Source organism: Melozone crissalis, unplaced genomic scaffold, assembly GCF_028551555.1.
Source record: "Melozone crissalis strain CALT ecotype California unplaced genomic scaffold, PUWL_Pcris_2 ptg000023l_1, whole genome shotgun sequence".
Lineage (NCBI taxonomy): Eukaryota > Metazoa > Chordata > Aves > Passeriformes > Passerellidae > Melozone > Melozone crissalis.
In genome coordinates, this window is record NW_026535801.1 from 29,009,194 (window position 1) to 29,025,561 (window position 16,368).

At 46.4% G+C, this 16,368-nt stretch overlaps 1 protein-coding gene across 2 annotated transcripts in view; it reads left to right on the forward strand.

The window, feature by feature from the left end:
- MRAS (muscle RAS oncogene homolog) overlaps positions 1-12,838 on the forward strand; it is a 38,385-nt gene extending 25,547 nt beyond the window's left edge. For both annotated transcript variants that reach the window (XM_054277790.1, XM_054277792.1), the window contains 4 exons: positions 4,169-4,322; positions 7,442-7,541; positions 8,832-8,911; positions 11,908-12,838. In XM_054277790.1, coding sequence (XP_054133765.1) covers positions 4,169-4,322; positions 7,442-7,541; positions 8,832-8,911; positions 11,908-12,007 — 434 coding nt within the window. In that variant the 3' untranslated portion in view covers positions 12,008-12,838. The remainder of the gene's footprint in view (positions 1-4,168; positions 4,323-7,441; positions 7,542-8,831; positions 8,912-11,907) is intronic.
- Positions 12,839-16,368: the final 3,530 nt, after the last annotated feature.

Here is a 16,368-nt window from a genome sequence, read left to right on the forward strand (position 1 = left end):
TGTCTGAGAAGGAGCAGAAGCATCAGAGTGACAGAGTGAAGCATCTGCCTTGCTTTGCACATGGCAAGGACACCTCATACCTTTTCAAGGTGACTTGGGGTGTGGGGACACAGAATAGGAGCTGTGACCCCAGTACCCCATCCGTGCAGTGCCCAGAATGCCAGTTCCTCAGCTGAAGGCAGTGGCTGATAGGAGTGTCCTCTCCCATGGTGCTGCTGATGGAAGACAGAGACTCTGGAGGTGGCTTTCCTCAGCCTGAGGCTTGTTAGTTTGACTTGGCAATTCAAGCTAAATTTTCCCATGAGCTTATGTACCAAGCTGCAGGGCAGTGAAACCCAAAGGCTGAAGGACAGAAAATGTGTTTACATGCTTGTCAGTTCATCTTTATCCCCTCTAGATGCCACGGACAGTGGAGAAACTCCCTTGAGGTGACCTATACACCCAGCTGCCTGGCAAGGTAAAGATGTAGGGGGACATTTTGCCTAGATATGGAAAGAGAAGAGCTCACCTGCACAACCAAATCTGAGCTCCTCAAAGGCTGGGAATGCTGTGTTTGAACTGAATCCAGCCTAGGCTCCAGAAAAAGCAATTCTATTGCTGGCTTAGAGTTCACAGTGTGTCTCCACCCTTGGTTTAGGTTCACCAAGTGCCTTTGTCTCTGGATGGCCACTTGGAGCACTGTCAGTTGCAGCGACATTGCCACATGTACACCTTGAAGCACCAAGGGCTTCTATTTTGGACCACAAATTCCTGTATATTCCTGGGCTCCCGTGCCTGCTCAGAAGTGCTCTCTAGGCAGCTGCACTCTTGCATAACCCATCAGGATTCACAGAAAAATGGTATGGAGAGCTCTAAAGGGGCAGGATTCAATTAGCAAGGAGTTCATCACAGCAGCTGGGGGTCACATCCCCTGGAAAGTCGAAAAGGCCATCTCTTCACTCAGCAACCTCTTACCTGCAGAGCAGGAGACCTCCCTGCTGGGCTCTCACAGCCTAATTGCTCTTAGTTTAGTCTCCAGCTGGTCTCATGATAGCTCTAAATGGCTTTGCCCTCTTTGGATGTCTGTTCCTACATCATACATCATCCTTGGCTTCTCTCTCCTTCAGCTTACCCAAATGCTTTCATAATTGCTCCTCCTTGCTTCTTTGGTCAAATTTGTGAGAAATTCACAAAGTTTTCTGTTGGAAGTCCCTGACTATGTGCAGCCTATGAGTCTGATTTCAGTCCTTGGAAGAATGAGGTAGGAGAAACCCACTGTGCTTTGGTCCTTGTTTCCATGCTGGCATTTATGTGCTGCCAGTGGGGCAACTGGTGGTTCAAAGTGTACCAGCTCACAGTTCTCTACTCATGGTTCTTTCTGTCTTCTGGTCTCCTGTCTGTAGAAACAGCAATTTTAAAAGAAGGTAAATGCTGGCTAATATGCCAAATCTTCTCATCCCTTTGGGAAGAAAATCACTTCTGAGCTACCCCTTCCCAAGTTTCTCCTTGCTCCTTCCCATTTATATAGGTAGGAGTTATCTTGAAGCTTTTATGCCACAAGATACCACAAGCAAAGCCACTTACATCTGGCCCTTTTTTGGTGCTGATGCTTTTCTGGATGGGGTCCTTCCCTGCCTACAAAGGATCCAGATCCCTCTCCTCTGTTGTTTACAATTCACAAAGCACAGAAGTGTAAGGCTGGGGGTTTGCCTTGATGAAGAGCACATTTAATGTTGAGACAAGGTCTTTCTCTGGCCATCTACACAATGCTTAACTTTGTATTAATAACCTTAACCTTCACTGCTATGTGTCTTTTACTTACACTTTCAGATTGCCATTTTAAATGCTGCCTGGACTTGCTCACCTTTTTATCAATGCTGCAAGTGAATTCCCTTTAAATAGCAGCTGCTGACACAGCAGCTCTGCCTGTGTTTAGTATGATGGCCAAGATCCAGGCAAGGTAGGAGAGCCCCGTGCACTGGGGTATCCCCACAGCCCCCACCAGGGGTGCCCCCTCTCCCAGGGGTGCAGAGCTTTGGAGGGGCAGCAGCTGGGGATGAGTTGATGGGTGCAAAGGCACAGCTGGATGCTTCTTATGTGTTTCATGAGAAGTTGGCAAATGTGCCAGAACAAGGGGAAGTCCCTAAGCAAATTACCATGCAGGATACAGCACATCCATCTCCACCTTCCTGCCCACAGCTTGTGCTGGGGCACCTGCCCTGTCTCAGGGGGAGGGAGGGCAGGAGGGCTCAGCTCTCAGCAGGGAGCTCTCCCACTCTCCCACAAGTTGGGTTTGTGTGCTCAGCCCTGCCCTGACACCGTGTCTAGCTGCTGCAGGAGTCAGATGAGGGCAGCCCAGCCTCTCTGTACAGGTTGGGCAGGTAGGAGAGATTAATTTCCTCTTCTGTCCCAGTTCCAGAGCCCTGGCCTTATTCCATGGTACCAGTTCTGCCCAGGGCATAGAAATTTACCAGCACATGCAATCTCTTTGGGTTTTCTGTTTCCTTTTTTTTTTCCTTTTTTTTGTACAGTCCATAAGAATAGCTGAAATGCCTTTGAGCTGAGACCCTTGTTTCCTAGATTTAGAGGGGAGGAGCAGGATAAAAGGCTATGAAGAGACTCAGGTGACTTTCCAACAATCTTGGCAAATAAGCTTAAATCTCAGGGTCTTTGCAAGAGCCTGGAAGCTCTTTTTACCTTAAGAGTTCATGAAAACAGACTTTCAACACCAGTTAAGGCAGGAGAACAAATGAGGCTGAAGGCTTTAAAGGGCCTGCCAGCACCAAGGAAGGTCTCCAGGTCTTCCAGTGTAGCTGTCTCTCCTCCAGACATGCAGTGGAGGTGTGTGGCTGGCTCCTGAGGTGTGCTGTGACATGCAGCGTGTCCACCTGTGCTGATGCAGCAAAGTGGTCTTTATCATGGTCCCATCTGGAAACTGGGGCAGCCTCAGCACTTCCCCTGTAGGGAACACCTTGCTGGGTCTGTGGAGTGGTTCAGACCAGACAAGCCTGTATCAAGCCCTGCTGCTCTGTCAGCAGTATGCTCCTGCCACTGTCTCCATCCATAGCTACCCTGGGCTTTCCCCATCACTTGTGGGCAGCAGATGTTTACACCATGGCTGTACAGCAGAGGCAAAACAGTCTTCCCACCCAGCCCAGTTGACTGGGATGTGAAAATGCTCCCAGTCAGCATGAAGGTCCCATGTTTGCCTCTGGGGTGCAATGATGTATTAGGATTAGTACTTCTGAGCAGCTGCTGCACTCTGAGTGCACCCCATGTTGGTACTGGCGTAGCCTAAACTGATGAACTCCTCTGGTACCCTCCTCCTGCCAGACAAACTCCTGGCTGTGCACAAAGCTGGGGCTCAGGAACTAGCACTGATGTGTGTGTGTGGTGTTTACCCAGAAGGCTGGGGTAGTTGTTCCACAAGTGATGGGATGCCCTGCAAGACAGATCCATGGAGAACCAGTGAGTTATGATTCCATTAAGTTTAATCTAGAGGGGAACAGCATCTGAGTGGCTGTCACAACTGAGGTGTTTTAGGGGATTTGAGCATGGATTTATTCACAGAAATATGATCACTGTATTGGATGTGCAAGGTACTTAAAGCTTTTCCATCTGTTTAAGTTACCTCTTTAGTATCAGCACACCATTTGAGACTAAATGTTTAAGGGGAGTTCTCCAAGGCTCACTCTGAAAGGACAAAATGGTCTAGAAACAATATCCAGGTGTTGACAAAAGGAAAATGCTTGTAGCCTTTACTTTGGGTTGTCTCCCAGCTCTGCTTCACCATGCATTTAGTAGGTTATCCCTGACGTTTAAACTGGCTTTTAGCTAACCTTCCAGTCTTGGGTTTTCTTTTCTGGGAAAGGGAAAAGTTGGGAGGGCTGTGAAATACTTTGAGCTGTATCTTGCCAGAGGAGCAACTCTCCAAATTCAGTGATCTGTATTTGGTACTGGAAAAGGAAAATGAAATCCACATAGTCATCTTCCCCTCCTCTCAGCTTAGGCATACAAGGATGAGTGAGGTCTGGGACAGAAACCCCCTTGTCAATCCAACTTGATTTCATCACATCTTTGCAGTCTTTGAGGAAGCCCAGCAGAGGCAGAAAGGCCACAGGACACATAGTGGTGCCAGCAGCTACAGGTCCCCAACAATAATTAAAAACCTTTATCTGTTCTGTCCTAGTTCTGGATACTGCAGGCCAGGAGGAGTTCAGTGCAATGCGGGAGCAGTACATGAGGACTGGAGACGGTTTCCTCATCGTCTACTCGGTGACAGACAAGGCCAGCTTCGAGCACGTGGACCGGTTCCACCAGCTGATCCTCAGAGTCAAGGACAGGTGGGTGCCACAGGGGCCCCCACCATCCTGGGGCATGGCTGCAACCTGACCCCAGCTTCTGCCTTCTGCATGTCCTGAGACAAATCCTTAGGTGGCATTTGTGGGCCTCAGTGTGGTGAATAAGAAGTGGTTTACTTCTGATAAGCGTGAAGCACTTTCAGTGTGGAAAGGGTCAGTGGTGTTACAATGGAGTGAAAAAAATGTCTGGAAGGGAGAAACTTCTGGCAGAGCAGTGTGAGAAAGAGAGATCAGACATCTTTGAAGGTAACCAGCTCAGCTCTGAAGAGGAGGAATATTGCTCTGTGCACAGTGCAGGCACTTTGGGATCACCAGCAGGGAGTCAGCAAGCATTTCAGCCCTAATTATTTTGTGTGTCCTGGTGCCATCTTCCTGTCCCTGGCTCATGCCAAACACACCTTCATTAGGTGTGCATTATTTGGGGGTGTGAGCAAGTGTCTTGAAGGGGAAAAAGTTTGTGCTGGAAGGAACTGTATTTCTTACCAGGGATGCAATGTAGCTAATGCACTGTGCTCTGCATTTTCACGGAATAAAACATCTGTCTGTGCCTGGGGAGAGGTCACCTCTCTCCTCCTTGCATGTGCAGGGGAGAAGGTACCACTGGGAATTTAATCATGGTAAATAAATGTGTCCTGGCACAGTGAGGGGAAGCTGCTGCTTTATCTACAAGATAACTCCCTCTTCCCATCCTGGTTCAAGAGGCAATGGATCCATTCTCACTGGGTGGGGTGTGAATTGAGCCCTTATATGTCTGCAGCTTTGAATCACTTAGTTCTTCCGTTCATAATGACTTTTAATTATGGAAGTCATCAAGAAAAGTCACCAGAGGGTTTGGGCCTCGTTGCTGGCTTCCTTTCACAGCTCTGAATAACTTCCCCACAGGAAGGGTGGACTCCTATCATGTGAGGTTCACAGCTGACAGCTCTTCCAGTAAAGCATCCAAAGTGTAACCCACAAGAGTGAAAAGTAAAGGAGAAACCACCCTTTGATTTCATTGAAATGAAGAAGAATGTCAGTCCCTCAGTCAGCCTCCCAAATCACAGCAGCCTCAGCACTGCTGGCTTAGCTTGGGGCAAAGTAAATCTGTTCTAAAAGCTGAAGGAGACGGGACAGAATTTCCTGTAACCTGCCCCAATCTGATGCTGATTTTATCTAATTTAACTTGTGAAAATAAGATGTGGTGTTCACTGTTTGCTCTGGACTGAAACTTTTGCCCTCCATACACGCTGTGCAGTTCTGCAGCAGCGTGTGAGAGGCAGGAAGTGAAACGGGCTGGCGAGGTTGTTTGTGCTCCCTGCTCAGCGCCACTCCGAGCGTGAGGAGCGTATTAATGCTTCACCCAAACCTGAGCTGGGGCAGAAAATCACAGCAGTGGGAGCAACGTGAGTAAAAACCCTCCTGCTAAACCCACAGGGAGCTGGGAGCAGAGCATCGCCCTGGTTTTCAGTCTGGCAGGCGGTTTTGGCAACTTAAAATCCAAAAGAATTGCAGGCTGCTGTGTTAACAGGGCTGTTCAAAGCCTTCCTCCCATTTTCTTTCCGCAACTTTCATTATAGTAAAATTTTCAACTGTAGCAGCTTTGTCCAACTAGCAGTTGTGCAGTTTACAATAGGGAACAAAGTCCCCATAGAGTTTTATGCCTGATGTAAACAAGGAAAATGAGATACCATCCAAAAGTAATCCCTTTCTAATCAATGTGCTGCAAGCCAAAAAGCAATCAAATAATCCAGACAAGCAAATATTTTGCTCCAGAAGGATCAGAATCAAGATATATCAATGCTCAGGTATTAACATTAAATCACAGTCACATTATCAGAATGAATAACTCTAAGACTCATTTAAAATGCAGAGTGCAGTACGGTATTTTTCCAGCCAGAGCAATGGGGCAACATGCCAGAGAGAAGATGGAGCTCTTATCATCTCGATGAAAAATGACCCAGAAACGCTGTTTAAAAATCCAGAGTTACCAGGGAAGTGTTTTATACAGAAATTAGTATGGCCAGCTGCTCCTTACCCCAGTAAAATCAGCTCTGTTACAGCAGAGAACACTGGGATCATTTAGGAGGACTTAAATAGAAGACAGCAATATTGCAGTAAGTGTCAGTGGTCAGAAGGGACCTCCTCCCTCCCAGCAGTGGCCAAGAGGCCCTGCAGCAACTGATTGCTCTGCTTCATGAACCCAGAGGAGAGAGTGTGGCGCTGCCAACACCTCCCATGGCTCCCAACCTTGGTTCTGTTTATTACTGGAACAGTGGAGCTTTCTGCTGGGGGAGAGGGGGAGAGCCTTGCACAGGACATGCTGTGGATAAATGGATCTCTTCTCAGGTGGTAGCTGAAGGCAGGCACTTACATGCCTGGTAGTTAGGGAAATATTGAGTATTATTACAGAGAGAGATGGGTCTGGTATTTTTTTCTGGGATTAGAAACAGGAGATGGTAGGTAATAGCACTGGAAGCTTAACAAATCTCTTTGGTTCCTTCCAGCCTCCTTCCATCTACCACTGCCAAGCCCAGTTTGTCTTGGGGTAACAGCTGATGGGCATCTCTGCTCCCACTCATTTGATCCACCATTTGATGCCCCTCTAAGCACCAGCTCCCAGAGTCCATGTTTCTTCCCCCACAGTTGCTCTCAGTAGATGACCAGGAATGAAATTACTCCAATTCTTCCATCATCCCTCAGTATCTTGCCAAGATATGCAGTTACTGAGATGCCTTAACTAATACAAAAGAGTCCCAGTCTCCTGTCCAAGATCTGTCTTTATGTCTCAGTTGATTTTCTGGCTAATTCTCTAGATCTTTCTTCACCTAGTTGGATCTTCAGGCTTAGTTATCATCAGGCATTGCAGAAATTGTGACAATAAGTTCCTGAAGTCCCTACAAATAACAAGGAATGTATGCATGCATGCAACTTGTCAAGTAAATTTTTACAATATGAGCATATGTATAGCACAGCCTGGGGGTTTTCTTTTTATTTCTTTACACATATGTGGTATGTCTGCAGCTGAATATGTTAGGTTATGTCAGCATCAAAAAGTGAAATTTATGCTCATAATTTTTGTTGTAGTGTGGTAATAATTGGGTGGTGGTTTTGATTTTTTCCAGGGAGTCTTTTCCAATGATTTTGGTGGCAAACAAAGTTGATCTAATGCACTTACGGAAAATTACAAGAGAACAGGGGAGAGAAATGGCAACAAAACATAACGTAAGTTTGCAGGATTATTTAATGGCTTATTGAAAGTCCTATTACAGGCATTCAGAATCGAAAGCTGTGCTCATTAGGAGCTGCATTAAAGCTTACAATGAAACATTTGTAAATAGTTTTGACTACTACAAAGTAGCAGTTCTGCAGTTTCCTTCCAGTAGGGCCAATTCATCACTGAAACCAGAACCTCTGCTGTGCACCAGGCTCTAGGAGAGCTGTGGCCATCACCGAGACTTCTGTACAAGGTGTCTGAAAGTGCTGAGAAGTGTTCAGGATGAGAGAAGAAAGTTCACTTCCCTGGAGTGAAAAGGCAGAGTCAGGCATTAGAAGGTATATCCAGGTGCCTGAGCTTGTTAAAGATAATGAAGTTAACAGGGTTGTTAAGCCTATATAAATCTGGCCCACCATCTCAGCTCTACATTATTCATGCTGTTAGTTTAGCCTGAGAAATTGGTCTTAGATGGGTGCAGATCACATGCTGCTCCACTAATCACCTCGAAATGCCAGCAGCCCTGAACACCCAGAGGGAGACAGCAACTCCCTTGGGAGGTGGAACTGAAGGAAATGTTAAAGGCAAACAAGCCTGAGACCTCTTGGCAGCTTGCTGTGCCTAAAGGACAAGTGTGTGGTGGTTTCTAAGCAATCCTCAATGGGAGTTTGGCAGGGCAGGTTCACTCCCCCTCCCCACGGAATCTGGTTTCTGTCAGAGCCAGGACACCTAAACTGCAGCACAGCATGTTGTATCCATCTGTATACACATGCCTTGGAAAAGGCCATGCATGAAAATACCTTATCAGAGGCAGTTTTATAAATCTGCCAGTGTGCTGGACAAGCACTCTAGGAGGCCCCATCTGGCTGTCAGACTTTGAAGGGGAAGATCATTTTACACTGAAGGGGAATTGTAGTCATGAAATATTCATGCAGTAGTCCAATAAAATGTGGCAAGCAAGAATTTTTGGCAAGTGCTGGTCTTTCAACAACCTTCGGCTATTTTCATGTCTGTGAGCACAGCTCAGGGGGAGAGAACATCTGACAACATGAAGTCTGGGATTATTCTCCCCCACACCCAGACCTCAATAGCAGCTGTTTAGCCTGGTGCTTATTCCAGACCTTTTGTAAGCAGTTGCTGACCTTGCTGCAAGCGTGAGGGTGTTGATAGCAGTGTCATGGCAACATTTTGTTTACCTGTATTTCCGTGGTATTAGCAGCCCGTTTCTCCAGCCTTCAGGCTTTTCATTTTGAAACTGGTATTATCACTGATCTCTTTCATGATACACTTCTCTCCTCCAGATTCCTTATATAGAAACCAGTGCCAAGGACCCACCTCTGAATGTGGACAAGGCCTTCCATGATCTCGTGAGGGTAATAAGGTAAGCTGCAAACTCCTGCCTTCCTTACTGCCCATGGATGGGACATGCAGGAGTCATGGCTCAGAGAGTCAGGAGCCAGGTTTTCTTGGGGGTGGGATATTTCTGGTGTTTATTAACTTCCTTGTCCTGTATCTGCTTAGGTCTGTTACTAGCACTTAGCTACCCATGCAGGACATCAGTACCATGCCCAGTAAGAAATAGCTGAAATGAAAATTTTTTGTTCAATGAACAGTGCAAAACCTACTATAATGATCAGCTCTAAAAGGCTGGCATTGAAAGCTCTGGACCAGTAATTTGGGTTTTCATAGTTTTGTCCTCTCAGGGTCTTGGCTTGCTAGAAGTTAAAAAGGACCAGCAAAAAATTCTACAAAATTCTAATGCTGTAGGTGACTTCTAACATTTTCTGCTCACTAAATGGAAAAAATTAAGCCATTTTGTATGAGAAACTGCATGACCTAATGGCTAAGCCCCAGGTTTCCTCAGACTGCAGAGGTTTGTTCTCAGTTCTGGCATGAGCTGCCTTTGCTCGTTTTGGCAAACGTGCTCTCCGGGCGAACCCCTGCTCCGGCTGCCAGCAGGGAGGGACTGCCTTCTCAGAGCCCGGCTCCCCTGCAGGAAAAGAGCTGCACACACATCCCAGCATCTCGCTGATAACCTCAGTTCTCTCTGAGAAGATTTGTTTTTCTGGCACTAGTTGTCTGCCAGATTTTCTGGGCCCTCATTTTTCATGTTTTGGGAGGGCGCTGAGCTGAAATCCTCCCTGCCGCGCAGTCAAAGTGCCTCGCCCGGCAATTAAACCACAAGGCATTTATTCACAGCATATCTGTACTTGTGAATATCCTAGCAGAGCCTCAAGCCAGCCTCCATCAAAACCAGATGGTACTGCCCACTCTTCCCACATGTCTCAAAAGCAGAGGGCAGAAAGTCTTTGGAGAACTGAGTTGGAAGTGTCCCAAGCTCTTTCCCAACTGTTCTCTAACTCAGTATTAGCTGGCTGGATATGACTTTTGTGTTGCAGCAAGCTCTTACCACCATCTACTCTGCTCTGCAGGAAAGGAAAACAGCCAAAATAAGATGGAAAGGCTTTGTTTGCTTTCTCCACGTAACACAGCTCCAAGCAGGCTGAAAGGAGTATTGTAATGAGGCATTACTAATTTCAAGCCCTGAAAATGCACTCCATAACCTCAAAAATAAGTGGTACACCTCAGTTTCCTGAGTAGCTAATGTCAGTCCTTGCCAGCCTGTGATGTCAAGGGCACCAGCAATGTTCACAAGAGCTGGAACTCGGGTTAAGTCAGAGAGCAGGAAGATGCTGTGTGATCTGGCTGGACATTGGCCACAAAGCAGCTTTGCTTGGTTTTTGGACGTTACAAACTGTCCACAGTCATGGGTAGCATCACCCATCAAGTATTGTTTTTCTGGTTTTCAAGTAAGCTTTTTCAAATAAAATGTAAATTTCAGCTCCCTGATAACTGTCATTGACAGTGTGCTTTGCAAATGAAGGGCTTCCTCAGAGCCCCTGTGAGCTCTCAGGTTGAGGATGCTTGTTCAGGGTTGCACTGTTGGTGCTCCTTGCTCTTGGCTGATTCCCAGTTTATTTAGCTTCATGCAAGAAGCTGTTGTCTGGAAGTAATCCAGAAAGGAGTGGGGTGATTGAGTCCACTCAAGAGATGTTTTAAATTTCCTGATACCCCTTTTATGCTGCAGCCGTGCACACACAGGAACTGTCACAGCAGAAGCCTTGAGCAGGCCCAGGGTGTGGTTTCTGGATCTCTAAAACAGATCCAGAAGAGTATGAACAGCTTGTGGTCACTTAGTGTTTATCCAGATTTAAAGAATTTTCTGAATTGCATCTTTGTAGTTTTGAGCTTTTAAGTTTTATGGTTTTCATACCTCCAGCCTTCATATTCACTGGGAAGAAGTCTTACTAGTCAAGGCTGAGTTTTTCAGGTGGCTGCAAGAATTTGGAAGCTGAGGCTGTAAGAGAAACATCAGCTAAAGTCATAGTGATTTATGCCCCAGTGATGTCTCATCCTGGTCTGGATTACTTGCTTTAATGCCTGGTATATTACATGACAAAGAGGCTGCTTTTGAACTGTTCAGACTCTCAGGTTTGAATCTATGGAAGCTGCTGGTGTCTGTATGTTTTATCTTGCACTGAAATCTACATCTACAGGCTGCCTGTCAGGTGTTTGAGCTACAGAGCCTTCATTGGATTTGCACTGCTGGGCTGGCAGAGTAGCTGCTGCAGCTGGGTGCAGCTGCAAACAGGCATTTGGGCAGTGCCTCACCTTCCTGGACAGGGAGAAGCCCTGAACAGAATGCTTCAGGGGCTGCTCACAGCTCCAGGGCACGCTGCAGGAGAGCTCTCAGCTGTGTGTTCCTGGTGGCTGTGACTTCAGACAGCCAGGGACATCTGTCTGGGGTCAGCTCATTCTCTGTGTACCAGTGCTCTTCACAACATCAGAGGAAGCCAGAGCCCCTTCAGCAGCAAATGCAGTTCTTGGTTTATTATTTTTTAGCTCCCCTCCATCACCAAGTCTGCATCAGTGCAGCTGGCTAAGGGCACTGCCAGCTGAAAGGCAGAAGAGTGTATTTCTCTGTGCTCTCTGTATCTCTCTCATCCTCTTCCCTATGGAGTGTCAGCAGTGTAATGGATGACATTACATCTCTTGGAGCATCCCTGTTTCCCAGAGCAGCCCCCATGGCAGGGGAGGAGGCAGCAGTTCACCATGGGCAGCTGGAGGCATAGTGCCCTGGCAGGACATGCATCCCTGCCATTACCCTTAATGGCTTCTTTCCTCCTTCCTGAAGAATGCAGTCCAGGCCCAGCAGTGTGGCATGAAAAGCCATGCAGTGCTGGAAGGGTATATGGAGACACGTATGCAAATATGCACATGCACACCAAGATGCTGCTCTACAGGCTGCCCAGGGCTCTGGATCCAGCCCAGCCTTTTGTCTCACCTGCCTGCTTTCTTCTCTGTCTCTCAAAACAGGCAACAGATCCCAGAGAAAAGCCAGAAGAAGAAGAAAAAGACCAAATGGCGAGGGGACAGAGCTACGGGCTCCCACAAACTCCAGTGTGTGATTTTGTGACAGGACACCCTGGGAGTGCCTTGGATGCCTCCCTCCTCCCCTCCTGACCCCCCAGCAGCCCGGGTGAGGAGCTGCAGCCCGATGCTGATGCCCTCAGGGCCCCGTGGGCTCCCTGTGGCAGCTCAGACCCGGAGCGGGCGCTCAGAGGGGCCGGACCCTGGAGAGGGGCTGCACATCAGGGCCAGCGTGGGAGCTGTGCCAATGGGAGGCAGAAGGGATCAGCAGGACCTCAACTCTCAAACATCCCCAGCACCTTCCAGGGGCCTCCATAATGTTTATAAAAACAAAACAAAAAACAAGGCAGAAGTTAAAAAAAAGTGTTGGCTTTATCTGCAAACATTTCTCTTTGTGACCTTTTTCTGAACAGCATTGAATAGCCCCCCTGTTTGGTACAGTTGTCTGTGTATGTGGGGGAAGGGAAAGGGTTTTTCTTTCTCTTAATTTTTTTTTGTCCTCTTTTTCCTTTTTGTTGTTTGCTCAGCAAGTGTTGGGTTGCAAAGAAACAACGGCCAGGCTTAGATTTTTTGCACTGGACTCTCTCTTGGGCAGCAGTGCCAAAACACAGCTTCATATGAAAGTGCATGGATTTGGAGGAAGAAAATTAATTCCAGCTGCTCTGGGTGCTCCAGACATTGTGTCAGACTCTGGAGGGTTGCCAGCTCACAGACCATAAACTCCAGTTTAGGAAAGGAGGTTTGGGCTTGGATTATATATTTTTTTTCTTACCCTTTGTCAAGAGGTTTTGTTTCTGTTTTGTAACTTTGGACATGTCAAACTTAAGGCATTTTATTAATCTAAAAGTATTTAAATTAAAGTAATTTACAAATGGAAGAGTATTTCATTTTTGGGGGAGGGGGGTGGAGGGGAAGGGAGAAAGGAAGTAAAATCTAAACTGAATTTGTTATTTGGGTGTTGAATTTCTCCTTCATAAATGCATGTAAAGTGGTGTGATCTAAATCACTCTATTATTCCTTAACCTTTCCCTGCAAAGCCACTCGTGGGTAGATTAATTGTTTTCCTTTTCCCAGGCTCATCTCACACACACAGGAAACAAAATATGTTTATGGAGTTTGGCTCAATGTTTCTTCTTCTCCCTCCTTCGCCAAGTTGGTGACTTGAAAGGAAGAGGTGTTTTTAAAATGATTCAAGTGGGATGGGTCTCTTCATAAGCTGACTGTATCTAAAATGTCTCCCTGAAAACAGCAAGGACTAAATATGCCTTATGAAAAGACAAGGCGAAAACCCTGCGAGCATTCAGACTGCCATCTGTAGCACCAGAAATATGGCTGTGCACATCCTGGAGGGGCCACGTGTTCTTTCACACCTTTCCTGGCAGTAAGAACTGCAATAGCAAATTTGTCTTTAATGGTATGTCATGTGCTGGATTGAATCCATTGGCTCCATTCACGTGGTCACCAAATCTGTTTAAAAGTAGCAACTTGCTTTTCATCAGCTTGAATCCTATTCAAATATGCTTTGTGGGCATGATTTAAAATATTGGCAGAGTATGAATGCGTGAGATTTATGTGTCTGAGCACAGAAAATCCTGGTATTGGATACTGAAGATACCCATCCAAGATGACGATCATCACAAACTTAGTTGTCCATACTTGTCTATTTGCCACCAGATTTCATTTCTTCACCCTTTGCCAGGCCACTTTTTAGAAGTGAGTTGGCTGCTGATTATTTTTCTGGTGAATGAGGATAATGGAAACATGTCCTTAATTTGTCCAGTCTTCATCACAGCCAGAAGATGGCAAAGGCCTGTGGCTGGCTCAGCAAGCTGCTTGGGGTAATGCTGACTCTGCTGCCTCTGTCCCCTTTGGTGTGGTGACAGATGGTGGGGATGGATTAAGCAGAGGGATATTGGAAAGAAGTGTCTCTCACAGACTCTTAGGTTGGATGTGGGCCATACACTTCAGTGAAGTAGCAACGTGCTGTGTCAGCTGAGATGTGGCTCCCGACCATGGCAGCATTTCTCCCAGTGCTGGCTGAACAGAACTGCAGCAACTGAAGCCATCCACTTTAAATTCTGGTCCTTGAGACTTGCCTCTGCCTTCTGGAAGAAGATCTCCCTGTAGGCATTTCATTTGCTCTGCTTTGAAAACCTCCAATAAATCAGAAATTGTCTGATCTTTGCAACCACCCCATTTCACCATCACCCCTGTAACCACTTCCCCACCAGAATCCCTGTCTAGCCTGACTGCTGGCTTAATAGTTTTAATTATACACTACTAATGCTATGGGATCCCACACAGAAGAAGATGATGGCAATTTCAGGGAACTCTTTTAATGCCCCCTAGAGCCCTTCCACTTAAAAATAACTTGATTTCTGCTGAAACACCCCATCCTTATTATTTTTATCTAAACCCTTGGGAATGCTTGCCTGAAAACAGCATGTGTGTCTCTTGAGTCACATCTGCTGTGTACTCAGCACTGCATGTGAGAAATTATCTGCTTTTTCTAAAGCTTCTTAATTGTTTCTTCAATTCCTTTAGCAACCAACAGCTATTGCAGAATAATGGAGAGGAGGAGGAGGGGAAAGGAGCAGATTAACAACACAATATGGAGTAGTGGCCAGTGGGGAAAGCATGGCTGTTTTCTTGTGCATTCATCAGCTTGTTTGTAGCAAGGAGTGTTTTCCAGCAGGGATTGCATCTCTGACAATTCCAGGGTGCTGAAAATAGCAAGGTATACAAAGCCTTCTGCCACCTAACCCACCCTGTCATATTCAGGGCTGTTGGGAAATAGAGAGCACAGCATGTACAGACTTGGTAGGGAGACACCAGTTGGTCACACAACAACTGTGCTGTGGGTGGCTTATATTTTTCTATGGAGCATCCAGTGGATAGGGACATTTTTGTTGTGGTCAGGGGCAGTCTGGAGAAGGATCCTGTAAGGGCACACGTGGGTCTCATTGCCAAAGAGCTGATGGTCCAAGTGACCTAACATCATCTGATGTTAGACCTGACCTTGCTTTCAACACACAGTTTCAAACAAAAAGAGAAGTAAAACCTTACAGATTTATTGGTATTTAATAGCTGAATAACCTCCTTTTTCTATTTTAGACACTGAATAATTGTAGAACAACAAACCAAAAGTATTAAGCCACCTAAGTTTTGGCTTTGCAAAGGTGTCATCACCTCCCTGACCTGGGATCCCATAGCATCTGTACCACTGCCATCAGGTAAATCATGTTGCTGTTTCCTCTCTCTGGTCCTGCCTATAAAGCAGCCCCTGGCTTTGTTTTCTTACCAATTTCTGAGGTGCAGGACGTTTATTGTACAAGGCAAGTCACCTGTTTGTCTGTTGACCTCATGTCTCTCAAAAGGGGGTCGGGAAGGAAGAAAAGGAGAAGTACCTGGTTGAAATAAATACATATTCCTTTGGCATGGGCAGAGTTTAATTGTCCCTCTCTGCCTGCCAACTCTAAATGGCACAAAAGCCTGATAACAGCAAAACCAAACACCACCACCCCACAGCTGAGGAGGCCTGCAGGTGGTGGCCACCTACAAACCTGCTGTCTTGGCTGCCTCAGCCAACGCCAGGGCTGTCACTGTGATAGCCTGGGTACATATAAATCAACAATGTTCAGATGATGGTGCTCAGCAGCAAAACACTGGAGATCGTGAACAAGAGAAGCAAGTATTTAAGAAGGGGCTGAAATTGCTTGGTTTGGATCAGATGTTTCAGTTTAACAAGAGGCTATTGCCATTTGTTGCTCGGTTCCTTAATCTGCAATAATTAATTTTGGCTGGCTCTTTTAACCTACAGCTGTACTAGAATTTGCAAATTAGGACAGGCTGAGGGATTTAGACATACATGGTGTGTCTCGTCTGGAGAGGAAATGAGCATTATTGGGCACAGAGAGGACAGCATTGTAATGCTGGGTCAGATTTTTTTGTATTAGCTTGTTTCCATCCTCAGGCCAAAATGGACTGCCCAGAGGCTTGTTCAGCTCCAGTGATTTTAAGGGATGCTCCTTAAATGCTGCTGAAGTGCTTGAGAAGAAGGTGATTCCCCTCAAAGCTCTGCTAAGAGTAAAATATAATGGGCAACACAGAAAATACTTTAGGAGACACAACTTATGGTCTACTCCAGATGTCAGAGTTCAGATATTTATTAATGAGGGAGAGAGGGCTTGAGAGAAGTTTGGCATTAGGGAAATAGCCAAGGCCTGTGACAACTGCCACATCAACCTGTGTACCTTGGAATGGACAGAAGGGCTGTCTGGAAATCTTTCTGTGAGCTGGGGTCAGTGGCCAGCCTTCTCTATCTGCTGCAGGCTGGGCAGGAAGGAGGAGCTTCAGTGCATTTATTAAGGACTGCATTACAGTGCACAGCAGTCACAGTGAAAAGGA